The 20,026-nt window shown below is 37.1% G+C and overlaps 1 protein-coding gene across 1 annotated transcript; it reads right to left on the bottom strand.

Annotated features, from left to right (window-relative positions):
- Positions 1 to 10,201: 10,201 nt before the first annotated feature.
- On the bottom strand, positions 10,202 to 14,633 carry LOC121945162 (ADP-ribosylation factor-like 14 effector protein). Its single transcript, XM_042489198.1, has 5 exons — positions 14,467 to 14,633; positions 13,348 to 13,543; positions 12,568 to 12,696; positions 11,854 to 11,894; positions 10,202 to 10,733 (listed from the first exon to the last, which is right to left on the bottom strand). Exons 1-5 carry the CDS (start codon positions 14,535 to 14,537, stop codon positions 10,505 to 10,507), a joined length of 666 nt encoding a protein of 221 aa, XP_042345132.1. The 5' UTR covers positions 14,538 to 14,633; the 3' UTR covers positions 10,202 to 10,504.
- Between the last annotated feature and the right edge of the window lie 5,393 nt (positions 14,634 to 20,026).

Raw genomic sequence — 20,026 nt, forward strand, 5'->3', positions numbered from 1 at the left:
TCACATGTCAGTGATCTGCTGATGTCTTTGACCAAATCCAACCACTCAAACTGACCTCCCAGTAACACCACTCTGACAAATCCTCCCTGAACAACACCTGAAGTATGTAAACCTGTCTGAGTGAGCAGAACGATATCTGTCACTGCCAGCGGCAGTGACAGATATCGGGAAATATCTGAGTGCTGCGATCACGTTCAGGGTTAGAGGACAGCAGTGTGATAAAAGAGCAAAGCAGGAATAAAATGCAATATTAACAACAACCCTTTAATACGAAGTCCATAATTAATGCACTGGTTTTTTGTCAAACTGCGTTGAATTAATGATTTACTCACAGAATAAAATATCCTCTTGCCAAGAAATCTATAATAGACAAAAACTAGGAAATCTGACCACATTACTCCGGTTCTAAAATCCTTACACTGGCTACCTGTCACTTGGAAAATTGATTTAAAAATCTCACTGTTTGTCTATAAATCATTGTGACTCAGCGTCAAAATATATCTCTGACATGCTTGTAACATATTAATCTTCAAGGGCCCTCGAGACATCTGGAGCCGGCCTACTGACATCCCAAAAGTTAATAAAAAACATGATGAAGCAACGTTTAGTTATCATGCAGCACAAACCTGGAATAACCTCGACTCTGAACACTTTAAAGTCAACGCAAAAAACGTTCCTTTATTTACACCCTACTGTACTCCACCCGGAAATTTTTAAACTTTTAAATAATCTTTTTAGCTTTACACCTCTTGTCTGCACTTTTGCCATTATTAATGGTGATATTTATTTTAATTTTTTAAATATAGTATTTTTTTCTCTTTATTATTGTAAATCTGTATCCTTTATTATGTTTTTCTATTTTATTGCTCTGTAAAACACTTTGTATTGCCCAGTTGTATGAAATGTGTTATACAATTAAAGCTACCTTGCCTAGACATGAAAAAAAACCTAATCCCAAATACCAACCAAAAAAAACACTGTGTAACTTTACATCTTTATATTTCTGTCATGTCTCTTTGGCAGACATGTGTCTTTGGCAGAGATCCTCTTCAGGACGCTCTCTGTGTCGTCCCTCAGACAGTCACAGCTTTGATTGAGCGTTGAGGACAAACAACAGAAGCAGCAGGTGGTCAGTCTGGACATTAGCAGGAGGTGGAGAGAGAGCGTCTGGAGGGAATTATATAAGTCAGACCAGAACAAAAACAAAATGAAGAAAGCTGAAAATAAAACACACACACACACACACACACACACACACACACACACACACACACACAGAGTATGTAAATTCTGCCAGTTTAATGACAAACAAAAAAAAGTTTTTCACCTTAATATTTTACCTCAATTTTATCAATTATATCAAATTTATTAGTTTATGAGCAGCTGTTTGTTTAGTTATTTTTCCCGGTTTATCTTTGTCTTTTTTCTGTAAATAATCATCACAAATTGTAGATATTTAATTAATTTAGTTTAATTGGCATAAAGGTTTAAATTGATAATGAAGCTAGTTAAAAATAGAATACAACAAAAATAAAAAAATAAAAATAAAATCCAGTGACTTGTGGAGAAGGGATGGGATTAAAAAAGTTGGTACTTCCTGTTTTAATATGATGTCATCTATTTTAATTCAGTACATACAATGTACTGAAGTGGACGTCAATTTCATAAAGAAAATAACAGGGCACTTTGCAAAATTTCCATTATTTTATCACACATGCATTAAAATATGTGCAGATTTAAACAAGAACAGGTTTCTGTGTTTGTGGGGCCATTGGCTAAATGAAAACAATTTTGTTGATTTAAATGATACATATATCACTAAGAGCATCAGCAGCATCACATTTTGCAAATATCATATTTGGCCAACAGATGTCACTTTTGGGCAGTGTATTCAGCTGTGCTTTGTCCTCATGGAAAATTTACTGAGCTCAGTGCTGCGGCTGAATGGGACTGATTAGTCATTCAAGTGGAACTGGCATAAGATAAGATAATCCTTCATTAGTCCCATAATCGGGAAATCACATTGTCACAGCAGCAAGGTGTGTCCAAGATGAGCAAGCAAAAAAACAAGCTAAATAGTAAAACATAGGGTGCGACAGTAAAAAAAAAAAGGTGCAATAGTAAAAAAAAAAAACAACCCAAAATGCAATTTAAAAAAACCAAGTTGCAAGAGTAAAAAAAAAAAAACAATGTGCAATTTTTAAAAAACAAGGTGCAATAGTAAAAAAGGGGGGGGTAAACAAGGGGCAATAGTAAAAAAAACAAGGTGCAAAAGTAAAAAACAAGGTGCAGGAGTAAAAAAAAAAAACAAAGTGCAGTTGTAAAAAAACAAAAGGGGGGGGGGGTAAAACAAGGTGCAATAGTAAAAAAAAAGGGGGGGGTAGAACAAGGTGCAAAAGTAAAAAAAACAAGGTGCAAAAGTAAAAAAACAAGGTGCAGGAGTATAAAAAACAAAGTGCAATTGTAAAAAAAGGGGAGTAAAACAAGGTGCAATAGTAAAAAAAAAAAAGGGGGGTAAAACAAGGTGCAATAGTAAATGAAGAAAAGTGGAATTGTAAAAAAAAACAAGGTGCATACTGGGTTAAAAATATTTACACTAATTGCAAATAGTAGATAATTGCACATGTGAAAAGATACATTTGCTCCACACCACACTGAAAGGTGGCACACGAGTGAAATGGATGTGCTGGTCTGGATGAGAAAGCTGTTCCAGTTCAGTGTTTCTCGTCCTCCAGCTGCAGCTCTTCAGCCTGAGCGGCCTCAGTTTTTGCTCCGGGGCTCCGATCAGCTGCTTTACTGAAGTGAATTTTCTCTTTACTTTTATTTATTTAAACAGGGAAGGCCATTGGGAGCAAACTCTGTTTTACAAGGACGGCCTGATTAAATTATACGCTGACAAAACATGAGAAATGTTACCGATTCTAAAGTGCGCAAATAAAGCAAAAAAACACAAAATAGCCACCGTTTACGTCAAAAAATACTCCAAAACATCAACACATGGGACATCAGTCAAAGAAAACACATGCATTCACACGCATACTTTAAAGAGAGCATCAGCTCATCAACCTTATCTAACCTTATCTCTTCATTAACCCTTTGAAACCTGGATTTTCATCACTTTCACAAGTATTCTGAGCAAATTTTAGTTTGATTACTCTTGAAAACATGGGAAAAAACGCAACGACCAACCTGGCAAGAGATGTACCAACAATTACAAGGAATTAGTTAAAGGTGACAAGGAAAATACGTCAAAATAGTTTTTAAAAAAATGAGGGAAGGATTATTAGAAAATTACCAACAAAAAAAAAAACTGGGAAAAATGTCCAGATCATTAAATTTATAATTATGATATTTTAATATTTAAAATTATGTTACAAAAAAATATATGCAGTAAATACATTTATATTTTTCAGCACTTTTTAGGTAATTTTCTTGTTTGTTTTTCATTCTTTTTTTTGGGTTTATTTTCAGGTAAATTTCTCGTTTTTTTTTTAAACAAGACATTTTTCTAATGTCTTTGCAAATTATTTTGTCCGTTTCTTGTTATGTTTTCTCTGTGTTTTTGAAAGGAAAAACAAATTGCTGAGGTTTCAAAGGTTTAACAAAAAGTCTATTTAAAATGCATTATTTGTGGCAAAGTTCATAGTTGAAAAATTAATTGGATTTTTAAAAAACGTGGATAAAGTTATTGTAGCACAGCAATATAATTCTTTGCTGCTGACAAATAAAAGTCATTAGAAGAGCACAAACCTCCCCAGAGACATCTAATCCACCTCTTACAGCTTTGGAGAAATTGAATTAATCGATCCCAAACCCTCGAGCTACAGTTGGAAATCGTCTGTGATCTCTGTTGGTTTCATAGTTATGGCTAAAAAGAGACAATAATGGCAGAGCTCCAATTTCTAAACGATACCAACCTCTTATTAATTTCTCCTTGGCCAGAAGCTAACCAGTAATTTTGTTAAAGAAATCTGGTGTTATGTTTTAGAGAAAAAAGTATCTTACACACCAAAACATGAGCCTGGGAAATTCTTATCTTCTTGCCCAGAGGTTTAAATTACTTTGTGGATTTCTTCCCGTTGTTAAATATACAAAAACAGGATGATAACTAGTTTTAGGGCTGCAGGTAGTGATTATTTTTATTACATATTTATGTGTTTTATTTGCTCTACTCATCTTTATTTTTTAAAAACCATTGTATTGTTTTCAGTGGTGAAGAAAATGATTAAGATCTTAAGATTAAGAAAAATATTTTCATAGATTAAAGTGACGTTTGTCAGTCAACTGTCAAAAACCCAAATCTCTTAAATTTACAATGATGTCAAACAAAGAAAAACATTTCAGTAACATACCAGTATTGCATTTTTAGCTCTTTTGATGGCAAAGTTTATGAGTTGGACCACTTTAGTCCAAACTGAAATGTCTCAAATGCTATTTTATCAATTGTAAGGACATTTTTGCACAGACATTTCAGTCCTCCTCTTAACTATTTAAAAAACCAGTGACATCCCAGTCAGCCTCAGCTATTCTTTGGTGCTGATTGGCAAGTTAGCTTGCTAACCAGCTAAACTAAGATGAGCATTTCATTTTGTATTTTACACATCCTTTCTTCCATTTTTTTTTTTCCAGTGGCTACTTCCCTGTGGCCCAAAATGCATTTTCCCCATCGACCACCATTATAAAAGACGCGTCTGTAAAACTGTTGACTGTTGAGTTCTATTATGATGTTTGATTCATGGAGGTTTTATATTTGCAAAACAAAAAAACTTTCATCGAGTTGAGAAAAGCAATTTAAAAATTAGTGATGTCATCACAATGTATAGTCTTGGAGCAGAGCGGGAACTCTAAACTACTACTAAACCCTACGGTGCATGTTCAGTAGGCCACATACCACGGAGGTAAACGAGGAAACTGAAAATAAGGAAAGATAATGACGTCAGTGACAGTGTTCGAATATTGCTTTGGAGCCACAGTTTGGTGCCACCTTATTGAAGTCAGGGGCTAATCAAACTGTACACTATCATATCTGTATTGTTTCACATTGAACTGAAAATTCCTTTTACAAAATTGGAAAAAAAACCACATTATGTGATTTTGGCTGAAAATTGCACATTCGTTTTTCTTGTTGATGGTCTTAAAACAGATGACTCTGTCCAGCAGTTACATATACAAAACACATTTTATATGTCCCTTAAATAAACACAGAAGCTAGATTTATTTATTTTTATTTTTTTGCGTATGCATGAAGAATTATCTACTTTTTATTTTGCGTCTATAGTTTAATATTATGCATGTTAGACTTGTCACTGTGACCATCTTACATGGTAAAACAAGCGTTTTGCTTAAGCTGTGTGTAAGTGCAGCCTTACAGAGGCGTTCGTGTGTTTATAAACTCTTAGTTTCGATTTTTGATAAATGGCAGAAGTGGTTAATAGGTTAATATTAGTTCTACATATTATTAATTGACCAATAATTTCAGCAGGACTGAATATATTAAAACAAGCTGGCGACACCTCAGATTTATGACAGCGTGTACACTTAGCTGTATACGTATGAGTGAAGGAGGGTGCAGCTCCATCGCTTCATCTCCTCTGTCAACATCCAGAAAACCTTCGACCTCTTCACCCTCGTGTTCATAGTCATCCGTGAACTCACGCCGACTCGTGTCACAGTTCAGTGTGAACACTGCAGGCTGGATATCTGCTGACAGATTTCAGTCTATTCGGGTCATCGGTGTCCTTTAATGGTGGCTGGTTTTTATCCGGCGGCTCCCCGGAGGTCCGTGCTCCCTCCTCACTAATGACTGCCGCAGCCAATATTTAGATGGACATTTTATCAAGTTTATAGACGAGTCTGTCGCTCTGCTGGAGGGAGGACGCGCTCATGTAGTGGATGGTTTTGTGTCAGGATGTGATGAATTCTCTCCTGAGTTGAATTTTATGAAAAGTAAGGACAAAATATTATTTGATGGCACGGTCCAGAGCACACTATTATCATTATCATCTTTTATTAACGGCTGTTCAGAGCTCACCGGGCTCTGCATGAACAAAGGAATATGCACTTTCCTGCGTTTGTTTTTGTATAGTTTTTGTATTGTATTCTGCTTTACAGTTTAAATTTAAGATCCAGAGCTGCAGCCCTTCACTACAACAACCACTAATTTATTCATTCCCACTGCAACTGGACTGCTTTGTGTTAGCAAATGAAATCATAGAGCCTATTAACACGACTATTGATACGCAGGGTACAAATTAAAATTTGGACCTGACAATGGAGCTTTATATAAAGTTGTAGGATTGCCAAAGTTATGAAGTTCATCCTGAGGGGAACATGGCTGTCTGTAAAAAAGTCAGGGGATTAACAGAGGCGTCAGGACAGAGCAGGGGTACTGTGCTTGCTTTGCTTGGGGGTAGGGCTGGGCGATATGGAAAAAAGTCTCATCACGATAATATTTTTCATATCAGTCGATATCGATACAATTTATCGCCCAGCCCAACTTGGGGGGCACTTTTGCAAAATGGCAGGAGGGCCAGGGGCCAGTTGCAGCAGCCCCATACATGTTTCAAGGATTTTAGGATGTTTAAAGGATTTTAGGACATTTCTCAGATTTTAGGACATTTCTACGATTGTAAGACATTTCAAAGACTTTAGGATGTTACTAGGATTTTAGGCGGTATTTTCGAACATTTACAGGTTTTTAGGATGTTTCTCAGATTTAAGGATGTTTCTAGGATTTTAGCACGTTTGCAGGACTGTAGCAAATTTTTCAGTGTTTAGGATGCTTGTAGGATTTAAGGATGTTTTGAGGATTTTAGGACATTTCTAGTATTTTAGGATGTTTTTAGGACTTTATGACATTTCTTGTATTTTATGAAGTTTCTGACATTTTAGGATGTTCTAGGATTTTAAGATGTTTCTAGAATTTTAGGACATTAGGGGCTTAACTAGGACTTCAGCTGGGGATGCGTGAGGATCCTCTACTGGCACTTTTTTTTTAAACAAGCTCTGTGTTGATGCTGTTTTATGCACAGTGGCACTTTACGTATACTAGACAGAACAAAAACAATTCCCAGTGTGAATCACTTGATTTTTATTGTGAATTAGAAAATAATTGGAGGGCCACTCGGGACCCTATTAGGGGGCCAAATTTGGCCTGTGGGCTGTAAAGTGAGTATCACTTGTGTGGCGTATAGTTAGGGACTAAAGCCTTGGGGAGCTCCAGTGTTGACAGTGACAGAGTAAAGAATATTTTCACATCTAACTAGATGAATTAAGGGTTTATTTGAACAAAAAAAAAAAAGGTCGTTGGTCTCTGGAACAGCGGAGAGACGAATCAGGACAGTTTTTGTGACTTTTATTTTGTTTCAGTCGACTTTGAGTGTATTGCAATGATAAAATTACTTTCTAAAGGTACTCTGGTGGGGTTAGCGATAGCAACTTTGGGGCTGTGTCTGGTTAAACAAAATTAATCTTTCTCTTTAACAAAAAGGTCTACATCTGCCGGGACCGTTTCCATAATATGTTACTGTCAGTGAAAGTAAACTGACAGTGCGAACATGCCTTGAATGGTTACATTGTTGCCCATTTCGCCGCTGCTGTCTGGATCACTCTCACTCAACACTGGACCAGTTTAAAAAAACATTGTTCCCTTTGGTAACTTTAACACAAAAACATGGAAAAAATAGGGTCCAATTTGAAAGTGGTTAACTCACCCTTTGAGGAAAAGTTAGCAACAACAATGCCATTCCTTGAACCATGTGATTAGTGGATAAAAACATGATGGAGGATTCAATTTTAAACCTCATATTCATTGTGGGGAACTTATGTGAAAATCAAGTGGCATTTAGACCCCACAAATGGTTCACAAGACAGGAAGAGATGAACTCCTCTCTGAGCAAAATGCTCTGATGTTACTCCTGTCATCAATATAACAGTAACTAATGTGGTTAATATTCCTCACAGCAGTCAGTATGAGGGCGTAGGCGTCTTTTAAAGGCCGATTTCTGCTTCTGGAGTGTCTCCTGTACTTGGAGCTGGTGCTACACAAATGTTCCCACTGAGAAAATATTTGAGCTTGAACTTAAATTGGACTTTGGAACAAAACTTCAGCTGCTTTGATGAACGACTTGTTTGCATCGACTGGCTCTCCGCTCTCATCGACTCGCTTTTATGAATATTAATAAGCTTCATTTATATGTAGCCCTTTAAAATTGAGCTATAAAAAGGCATAATGAAAAAAACAGAACAGCACACCCACAGTCACCAAAACAAGTTTTTGTGCAGTCATACTGAGATGACTGCGCTCCACATTCCTCCTACAAGATGAGGACTAACATTTCATTTCCATGCCCTTTAAAAACAAAAATATCCACCATTATAACTCCTCAAAGTTCAGATTTGGCAGGACCATATTTTTGCTGCAAATGTTCCCTGGGAATAAGCTGGAGGATATGGAGACAAAGCAGCACCGAGCTGCACGACACTTGACCTGCAGCTGAGCTCAAGGACAGCAGGATGTGTATAAATGAGACGTTACTGTCTGAGCAGATTCTGCAGCTCTTTCTTTAGGCAGCGTGATGAACTGCTGTGTCATGCTGCTGCTCGCCTGCCGCCTTTGGTCAGTGTGTCAGGGGAAGTAAAAAAGAGACGGGCCCTCACAGTCTGTGACGAAGGGACAAAAAATGACTCCGGCGGAAATAAAAATTAATTACATTTTTAAGGGATGACTCCACAGACACGTTAATTAACGGCTCTGCTTGTTAAAAGGCCTCAGTGTAACACTGATGGTGCTTTCTGTAATACACGTAATGGGATGAATGTATGCCGTCACTGAGGAAGCATAACCTTCCCCCACACAAGTGCCCGTGGCTTAACATCGGACCACGTTTCATGTAGACGTCCATTTAATGTTAATGGTAAATGTAGTTGATTGATGTGATAATTTCCTCAGTGTGCGCTATATTCAGTGCATTTACATGCATAGTTTAGTCGAGCTACGGTCATAGCCTGACTAGGTTTTTTAACTGGACTACTGGTCTAGTTCCAGTATACAAGCACCGGGGAATAATCCATTTATTGATGGAAATATGTCTGATTCCTCCACAGGTGGAGATACGCCCCATTTTCAGCATATTACATATAATCAAACAGCGCTGCGCAAACTCTGTCTTTATTGATTAGTTTTACACCTAAAAAAAATCATTAGTTTACATGTACTTTATATTTAGAATATTTTCACTGCTTTACCTTGCAGTAAAACAGCCCGAACTGACGAGGATTTGAAACCATTACATGAAAAACATCAGACTTCACTGAAAAAAAGTCATTTTATTCCACTGAACGGAGGAGCTGCTGCTCTACCGCTGCCTCCATCAGCTGTTGTGGAAGTTAAAGAGGAGAACATATTCAAATATAATGTACACTTCAACTAATTTTAATTTTTTTAGGTGACTAAAGTATGTTTTGCTGCGGCCACGTCCACAGCCGGACAGTTTTGGGATTGTACTTTATTTATCAGAGGAAGGGGGCGGCTGGGGTGTGACTTTTTTATTTAAAATAAATATACAATCATGCCTTTTCAAGTTGTATGCCCCTCACCTAAGCCAAAATTAAAAACACAAGCCCCTCCTCAGTGCGTAGTTTTTTCATTTTTTTTAATGCCTGACCCATTTTGCAGCACCCCTTTCCTCCATCACAAGTGATGAACAGTCCCTAACCCTAACCAGTCCTCGCCGCAGCAGCTGCAGGCAAAAATCCAAAATAATCTTTAAAAATAAACAAAAACATTTTTTTCTCCTCATACTGGAAAAAACTGCCAGGGATTAAAGAATTATTTGTTTTATTTAATATGCAAAAAAAAAGTCTTTACGATTACAGATTGCTTACAGTGCGAGAAGGTTTCGGGAACATTTTTGGTCTCAGCTGTTTCTTTTCTATTTTTAAGATTTTATAGTTAAGTGAAACCATTACTCTCCCATAACTCGTTAACGTTTTTTATGTCTTGATATTAGTTGTGTATTTCAGATGTAATATGACTTCTTATATATTTTTCTATTCTGTAAGAAGTTTAAATAGGAGAGAAACTGCTAAACAAAATAAAATTAAGCAGTTTATTGGGATAAACTGTAATTTGGGATTTCATTTGTGACGGTTTGACATGAAAACATCAGATTAAGTTCTGCAGATGTTACAGTGCAGGCACTAAACATAAACAAAAATACTTTATTAACACAGAATGGCACAAACGTTTTACTGCAAAATCAAAAAAAACTTCAAATGAAACAGAAATACATTTTTAAGAGCAACAAAAAGCACATTTTACACTCAGCAGAATACTTACAATGTTCTGCAGCGTTTTCCACCACGGGCAGAGGCTTCGCAAAACCTGATAAATATCAGTAAAAACTGGAAGATTCCTTAAAAAAAAACAAAACAGTGTTACAGTCTTAAATCAGCGTGACTTGCAGCTGAAATCAGGGATGCCCCCCAAAAGAGTCGCTGCTTTTTAGACGGCGTACTTGTTCCGGATGATCTCTCCGCCCTCCACCTCCACCTGCTCGTAAAGCCACTTCCTGTCGCAGCGGCACTCGACCCCGCACTTGCGTGAGCCGCAGTCGGGGCACGGGTAGAAGCAGCCCATACAGTCCACATCCAGACAGTCGCACATGTCCTTGCTGTTGGAGAGCAGTCGGCCTTTGTTGTCGTACACTCGGCTCTTGGCTCCGATGCTCTGCCTGCAGGCACCAGATCAGACACTTCAGAATGCAGCAGCTCGACTTCTCGCACATTTTAACAGACGGAAACACGTCAGCCCGATCCTCGCTGCCCTTCATAGGCTCCCTGCTCGTTTCATAGGCTCCCTGCTCGTTTCAGAAATGATTTTAAGATTTTACTGATCACTTTTAAAGCTTGTTTAGGTCTGACCCCAAGTTACAAAACAGAAATGTTGACCCTTTAGGTTGCAGGTTTAGATCCTCGTGTGTGGCCCTTCAGGCCTTCCAAAGTCGTGGCTCAAATCTTAGGTGACCGTGGTTTTGCCATCGTGGCCCTTCGGCTTTGAAACGACCTGCCCGAGGAAATAAGGCTCGCAGAATCAGTGACTTCTTTTAAATCACTTCTGACGACCCGTTTTTACACACTTGCTTTTACGTGATGTCATCTTTTTATTTTATTTTATTTCTTTTATTTCTTTTAACTTTTTATTTTTTGTTTTATTTATTTTATTCCTTTTTTGTGGTTTATTGCTTTTATTGTTTTTGTTGTTATTTTATATTTACATTTTACGTCCTGCATCTTGCACTATTTGTCCCATTGTTTTAATTTTATACTCCACCGAGGTTTCGTCTTGCTTGTACTCAGTGAGCCTGTTTAGCTTTCTGTTGTTGTATCGCCGTCTATTTATCCCATTTCTGCTTTGCTTTGTTTGTCAAAGCACTTTGTAAACTCTGTGCTATATAAATGTTATTATTATCAATATTAATATTATCATCACTGATTGAGTCCACTTCGAGCATTTTTCCCTCTTAGTGGTTTTCTTTAATTACTCTTCAGTTTTATTTAAAATTGAAAGCATAAAATGGTCATAGTAAAATAAAAATGTACATCTTTTATGGTTCAACACAGTCAACATCCACCACAGTCCGACAATTACAATTAATATTATCAAACACTCGCTGAAACACATGGGGACATTTTTGTCTTTCACGTTATTATGAAACAAAAGTCAAATCAACGGTCAAATTTAATTCATCTCATTTATACATGATGGATAAAATCACCATATTCCCGCTGTTGTTTTGTAATAAAGTGTTGCAGTTTATAATATTTAGGACCAACACCCACAAACTGCCTCACCTGTCAGCCAGCTGTTTTCCTCCACGGCCTCCTCGTCCACCCTGTGACAAAATAAATGAAAACATTTTATGCTAATGTAAATTATCCCCACAATAGTTTGTGCATTTTTTTTACAGTAAATCAAAAGAAGAAAACAAGCGTCTTAAAAATGCTCTTAAATCAGCACCGAGACGGCTTCGTTTCAAATGATCCAATTTCACCAGTGGACACTGAAAATAAAAATACCAATATCTTACTATTACATTTTAACAAACCAGGCTCCACCAGAGGCAACTTTTGAAACTCAATATTTAAAACAATCTGATCATTTTTACATTTAACTCTGATATCTGAAACTGTGTTCATTTTTTTAAATAAATGATGAATTTTGCAACTCTCTGCATCCTTGCATAAACTCCAATTTTATCAGTATTGACATTTTACATCTAAATAACCTACGTGTCTCACAAAACATTATGGACTGTTTTTTTAAGTCAAAAGAATCAAAGTGAAGGCCTTTTAATAAGAAGAAATAATAAAATAATAGCAAATTTTACTTTCTTAAACTGTGACGTCAGCTAGCACGGTATGATATGAAAATGTAATGTCACAAAAATTGCAATTCACAATTTTATCCTGATAGTAACAATAATACTAACAATGAAAAAAAAGCAAAATGTAATGTTAAGAAAAAACAACAAACACAACATTATCGACCGTGCAGAGAAAACTCACCCTCATTCCTCCTCTCTTCTCTCTGCGTAGACTGATGGCCTCTCTCGCTCTGTCTCTGTCCGCCTGTGATCCCATCTGATTTGCGGCGTTTGTCTCCTTTGACACCACCCCTCTTTTACGAAGTTCAATCTGTGGAATATTCACAGTTCATAAAACAGGATGACTTGATGAAATAATAATAGATGATGGCCAGCTCTGTCCTGGGGTGCCCCTTAGACTCAGTGCAGGTGGTGGGAGAAAGGAGGATGATGGCTAAGCTGTCATCCATGCTGGAGAACGACTCCCACCCCATGCATGACACCCTGACTGCACTGGAAAGCTCCTTCAGTGACAGACTGCTTCACCCCAAGTGTGTGAAGGAGCGTTACCGCAGGTCCTTCCTCCCTGCTGCAGTCAGACTGTACAACCAGCACTGCTCCCAGTAGACCACACACAACAATAACTGACTCCACCTGTACAGCTTAATACCACAAGTGCAACTTCACTTTCACCCATGCAACTGTGAACATTCTTTATTTAACTGTTGAGTTTCTCGGCGTTGTAAATACTGTATATATTGTTTGTTTATGTCGTCCTCTGTGCTTATTTCCTTCATCTTCATCCTGCACGTTTTTTGTACTTATTTATTAATATAGTTTATTTTGCACAGTTATCTTGCTATTTTGCTATCCCTTTGCTGCTGCAATGTTGGAAATTTCCCCACTGTGGGACTAATAAAGGATTATCTTGTTGACCCTGAAGACGAACCGTTAGAGAAAAACAGTCCGAATAATCTCACACCTTTGAGGAGTCCTGCCCGTGGCTGAATATGGTGGGCACGGCGTCCTCCCTCAGAAACTGTTTGCCGTTGTAATCCCTGAAGCAGTCGGTCCTGAAATGCTCCGAGCAGAGGCAGGTGTTGGCGGTCGGGATGAAGCTTTTCATCCCCAGACTGTGCACCCATTTGCTGGAAAGTTGAGGTTTGCTGAGCGGGAACCTGATGCACAGAGGAGAGACGAGATGGTTTCTAAACGGGCTGCAGGGAATTTAAACCTCAATTGTTTTGCAGCTAGACACAATCATGGAAATCATGCTTCATCAGATATGTAAAATAGATTTATTAGTTGTCTTAACAGGTGGTTAAGATGCCTTTCACACCTGTGAATAGTGACTCGTTTCTGTGTGGTGGAAATGTTGAAGTGGACATGTGAAATTCTGCAGAAAGTCATTACAAGTCATCAGTAACCTGTGTGTTACTGAATTATTATTAAGTCGCCTCCCATATACCTCCAATAATTTCTTATGATTTGCACTGTTATGTTAAGTGCTGTTTATTGTTTATGATTAGTGTTGATCATCATCTTCTCCCAGTGTTTACTACACTGTCATCAGTTACACATCTTTTTGATTTCTTTTTGTGTTAGAAAACTCTGTAAAACTATGTAAGTGTAAAAAAGTACTAAAATCTAAGAAACGTCCTAAAATCCAGGAAACGTCCTAAATTTAAGAAACCTCCTAAAGTCCCAGAAATGTGCTCTAAATGTCCTTAAGTCCTAGAATCATTCATTCATTCATTCATTCACTCCTAGAAATGTCCTAAAAACAATAAAACATCCTCAAATCAATTTCTTTAAAAATGGGGTTTAGTTCACCAAAAACGCACAGTATCATATCCAGAATAGATGCCATATCATGTAATTTGGATTGATTTTTTTAAATTATAAGACTGTCGCTACGAGGACTAGCATTTATGTACGGGTGCCGGATGTTCTGAAATCGTACGCAAATCTAGTTTTAACGTGTCCTTCAAACTTGACCAAGAGGCGATATCGCTAAATAGTGTCATTTAAAAGCAAAGTTATACGTTACACTTTGTAGCTAACGGAACTACAAACTAACTCTGAACCGGTAAAAACGTACCTGTAAAATCTGATTTCCGATCCCTTCACAAACTTATTGTTGCACCCTATGGCCGCGCAGATAACCGGCATGGTGTCCTTTTTGTCAAAACACTGCGATACAGCAGAAATATGCCCAAAATGTGCAGAAAAAAAAAGAAACGCGACGAGCAGCTTGTGATTGTTTTCTTTCGGCTTCTTCGTCTGTTTCCGGATGTGCTTCCTGTTTTGCCTTCGATGAGCCCGCCCTCCAGCGGCGGCTCCGACCCGATTTTTTTTTCTTTAAAAGTTTTAATTTTGTTATTTAATACTTATTATTATTATGATTCTTATTATGATTCTTCTTTTATTATTATTATTATTATTATTATTTCTCAAAACAGTTTAAATAAATACAGCTGCAGTGATTTTTTTACTTAATCAGTTAATTCACTGAAAATTAACTAACTATTTTGAGTTTTGGGGGTGTGTATTTTTATTTTTCTTATTTTATGTTTCTTTTTCTTCATCTTTTAAGTAATTTGAAGGTTTTTTTTCTTTTTTAAATGAATTTATTTCAGAGGGTTTCTTTTCCTTTTTTAAAAAAACCTTTTTTAATTAATTAATTTATTTATTTTGTGTGGTTATTGTCTTCTAAGATTTTTCTGCATTGGGTACTTGTAATACTTTAAATAAATTTCCTGATAATACTTACTTTTACTCATGTTACATTTTCAATGCAGGGCTTTTACTTGTTAAAGAGTATTTTCAGTGTGGTATCACTATTTTTACTTAGTGAAGGATTTTAACCCTTCTTCTACCACTGTTTGCTAATAGTTAACAGTGCCAACTGGCATGGTTTGTCTCAACTGGCATCCCCAGCTGAAACAAACTCTTTAATCATCAGACTTTTTGGATATTTTCCAATGTCATTTCATTTTTATTAGACACCATGTGGATCTTTACAAATGGTTTGTGTGGCACTTAATGAGACATGTTTGATAAGTGTTTTTTTTTTCTTTCTTTCATTCATTGTTCTATCTGAACTGCCAACTTTAGCTTTTTTTAAATTAACAAATTAAATGTTTACATCGTAAATTCGTCACTGTCAGTTGCCTGTCAGACCTGACTCTGGGCAGTAACCTGCCCAGTCTCGTCTGTCAGTTGCCCGCCAGTCAGACCGCACTCTGGGCAGAAACTCTGCCCGCGATGACTCCGCTTCCTGCTGCGCCGCCTCGCGCTGCCCGGGGCCGCTGAATCACATGATGTAACGACGCAGCTAGCGAGCTAACATGCTAGCTCCGGTTGTCAAAGCCTCTGTCAACAGTCACAAACGGGCGGAGTAGCAAACTCACACCAACCGAGAAGTGGTTGCAAACTCGTGAAGTCTCCGGCAAGTAAACTAATTTCACCTGTTGTCATGTTTGTGTTAGCCGCGATGCTAAGTTAGCTTAGCTAAGTTAGCTAAGTTGAACTTGTTAAAAGGGAGTTGGTTTCCAGTGCGGGGGTGTTAGCTAACGTTAAAGATACTGGCCTTGTTTTGGATTGAAGCTAATCTCATCTAAACACCTAGTTTTATTTCTTTTTCATCAGGTGTGTTTGAAGGCGAGTGAGTTAACCGTTTCTACGTGCAGCTGTCGTTAACGTTGGCTAATGTTTACACGCTGAACTTGTAGCTAGCTGTGTTTGTTTGTCTGGTGTTAACTGACAACAAGACTGGTTGACCAACTAACTAGCTAATGTTAGCAGCAAGTTTGAGGTCAAACTAAAAGCTAGTGTCAGCAGTGTCAACACGAAACTTGTTAAATGTGTTTAAAGTTGCGACTTTTTCAAGTTGTTTACATAAACGTGATTGCGAAATTAACGGACCCTAACCTTACCAACTAACCACAGGGCTAACTGCAAGTTAAGCTAATTTCAGCTTGACAAAAGCTGCAGGGCTGAGATAATTTGTGTCGTTTTCTTTGCTAGTTGTGTCTGGTTGAAGTGTGTAGGTGCCTAATCAAGCCCTTTAATATACCTGTTCCACCCTCACAGGTGGTTTTACATATTTTATCTAGTTAGTTCCCTATGAGGAGTTGCACAGACCTGACATCCATTGCTACTGTTAATGTGGTATCAAGGCTTGCAACTATATGTGATTTTCACAATTCAATAACTGTCTCAGAAACTATAATGGTGTATTAGGGAATTATTATTATTATTATTATTATTATTATTATTATTATTATTATTATTATTATTATAGTTACAGTTCAGCTTGGCAAAGTCCGCCACACACATTAAATTTTTGATATTGTGATATTGGTCTCAAATTTCATTCTGAGAGGCATGTTGAAAATCTTAGAAAGTCTTAAATCTTACTTGCCTTAACCCTTTGAAACCTGGGGCAACATCACTTTTCTTGTGCTGCTTTTGGATACATTTCACAAGTATGTAAACCATCAAACCCTAAGCAATGTCTATCAAAAACATGGAAAAAAGTACGATGTGCAACTTGGTAAAAAATGTTCCACAAGCTGTAAGAAATGAGTAGTAGATGTAGAAATGCTTTTTGCAAAGCAAGGGAAAAAACTATATTTATAATTATAGTAATTATATACTTAAAGTTATTTTACAGAATTATATCATTTTTAGGCACTTTTTGATGAGTCGTGTTTGTTTGTTTTTGGTTTTTTCCCACTTATTTTCAGATAATTTTCTTGTTCTTTCTACAAATTTCTTGCAAATTTTTGGGTCAGTTTTTCTTTTGTTGCCCATTGCCTTCTTACAATGTTTTTGAAAGAAATCCAGCCAGTTTGTTCAGGTTTCAAAGGGTTGATCTGAAGGAGCCCTGTACAGTAAGGTTTCGTAGATAGCATTTTATGTCGTGTAACGTTACAGCAAATTTAATTTCTGCAGCTGTTGACTGATAATGTAGTTCTAATATCTTTTGATGTGGACCTTTTTATTTTCCATCGTGTACATTTCCTCAGTTTCTCCCTGCGTTGTTCTCTCTCTCCCGCTCTCATCCCTTCATGTATGCTAGCTGAAATTATGTTTGAATCCTGATATGTTAAAACGTTTAGGCAAGAAGGACAAGATATTATAGGTCCTTGAAAAGTCATGGAATAAGAAGAAATGAACCAAAATGTAGCCCAAGAAAACTAAAAAAAAAAAAAAAAAACTATAAGAAAATCACCTGAAATTTTGAACAAAAAAGTTATGAAAAAAATAACAAGGAAATAACCTGAAAAAATTGCCTAAAATTTTAACTTTCTTTTTACAAGTTGCTCATCACCTTCCCCCCATGTATTTAAAAGAAATCAAACCAATTTGCTCTGGGTTCAAAGATTTAAACACTTGTGAAAGACATCTGAAAGCAGCACAAAAAAGTGATGGCAATCCAGGTTTCAAAGGGTGAAAGAAATGAAACACAAAGGCTCCTTTGGTTGAACAAAGGCGTTATTACTGTAGCTTAAACTTAAAACCATTTCTCTTAAACAGAAGTATGAGTGAAAAGTCTCCCTTTTGAAATTAAGTAAAGATTCCTTTTCCAGATGCATTTTTTCCCAATACTATGTGTCAGATATTTATACCATGGTATACTGCTGAAAATCCAGGTATGACTTGCAACTTTATCAATTTAATTAGTTTGGTGACGTGTTTCCTTGCACAGCTCCGCTCAGTGTTGACCTGAACAGAGGTCTCAGTAGTCAGAAGAAGTGAAAACATCTGGGTGGGTCTGCAAGGGCTGGAATCTCTGAATGTACTTCTTCTTCCAATATTGTGTTTGTGGGAACTTTGATTAATTTTGGCGCCGGTTACTCCTGAAAGCACTTACTCTTTGCTTTCACACCAACTTGTTGCTGAGTAAGGTTGTCCAGTTTTGCCTCAGTGGAGATGGCTACATCCGTCGGTACCCTGAGACTTCAAGAAAGAAACTTTTCCCACTCAACCATGCTGATGTTTGTTTTTTTCTGAGTACCAGCATGTCGCTGACAGCGACAGTAATTGAGATATTGCTTTTTGTAGGCTTTGCACACAGTAGGGCGGTTTTCCATTATAGATTTGCGCAATACTTAAGCGATATTTTCAAAATGTAGATGAAGTGTTTCATTGAGTGATGTTATGCGACTTTTCTCGTGATATCTTTCCAAGAAGCATGGCGATAGATGTTCGAAACATTAGCAGGTTTATTTCTATTGCAGCCGCCGCACTACCGTCATTATTTCTAATCAAAGGCAACGTTGGCGTGTTATGCAAGTGATAATGGAAAGGCAAGCGCCTTATATGAGGGAGCGGTCACGTATGAGGGATTTCTGACAAGTGATAGTCCACAATTTCACAGAGGAATTGTGGATTCAAAACTATCGGATGATCTGCTCCAGTTTTGTAGAGTTATGCGATGCAATAACACCTCTTGTAGCGCCTTCTGCATCATGCCCGAGGGATCTAGTTCACAGAAACATGTTGGAAAAGGCAATGAGCAACTTGGCAAGAAGTGTCCTGCAAATTGCAAGAATTTTTTTAGATTTAGAAAATTATTATATTTTTTTAAGCTAGGGTAAAATGTCAAGAAAACTATATTAAAAATTAGCACGATTGAATATTTAAAAATATTTTACAGAATTATTGTAATTTTTAAGCACTTTTCCAGGTTATTTTCCTTGTTTTTTTGTGTTTTAGTTGTTGTTTTTTTTACTTTCCCATATTACCATATTTTGTGACAATATTGAACAGTCAACTATTGATCCTTTCGCAAAGTATCTACACAATCAGAGTTTTGATAAATAATTTTCGGTAACATGGATATGTTGATCAGGTGGGCCAAGACAAATGATTCAAGAGCTAAAACAGTTGTCAAAATGATGTCACCTAACTGAACAGCCTTCAACCCCAGAAAAAGACACTTCGATATTGTTATGTCCAAAATCTAACACAATATTTTATCTCATTTCACAATATCAATATAATATTGATATATAGCATACTTTCTTGGGTTGTCGGCAAGTTTGTATTGGCATTATCAATTAGTTGAATTATAAAAGTTTTTTTTGGAGTAAACCGCTTTTGACTGGTTGACATGTCTAAGATAAGAAGGGATCCTAAATTTTTAGTTAGATACTAATATTGACTTGCGACTAATAATCAACCATTAAATATTATTTTACTAAACTAGGTCCATTATAAGGGTTATGGCTTTTTGTAGCACACTGTGAAAGTAGATTATATGCGGCACAGAGGATGTCAGTTATGGTTGCGTGAGTAATGACATGAGGTTGAAAAAGTGTATATAAAAAGTCTTTCAGCGCTTTATCGATTTTGTTGGTGCGTTATTTCATTTCCAGTAGTCTAGGAAAACATGGACAAAGGTGACTGGCTGGTGATAAGATGCAGGGGACATTGGACTTGTACAGAGAGATCAGTGTGGAGATGACATGAGGTTACAGGCAGAGTAGAAAAGCTTTACAACCAGAGAATGTAAATTAACCCAATAAAACCTGGTCCCTTTGATTACCAGACGTATTGTCTCTCAGACTTAGATCCGCTGTGCTGACATGACATTTGACACAGTGAGTCGTGGTTTCCTGGTATGTAAAAGTTAGACCTGCTCTGAAGTT

Source organism: Plectropomus leopardus, chromosome 1 (genome assembly GCF_008729295.1).
Source record: "Plectropomus leopardus isolate mb chromosome 1, YSFRI_Pleo_2.0, whole genome shotgun sequence".
Classification (NCBI taxonomy): domain Eukaryota; kingdom Metazoa; phylum Chordata; class Actinopteri; order Perciformes; family Serranidae; genus Plectropomus; species Plectropomus leopardus.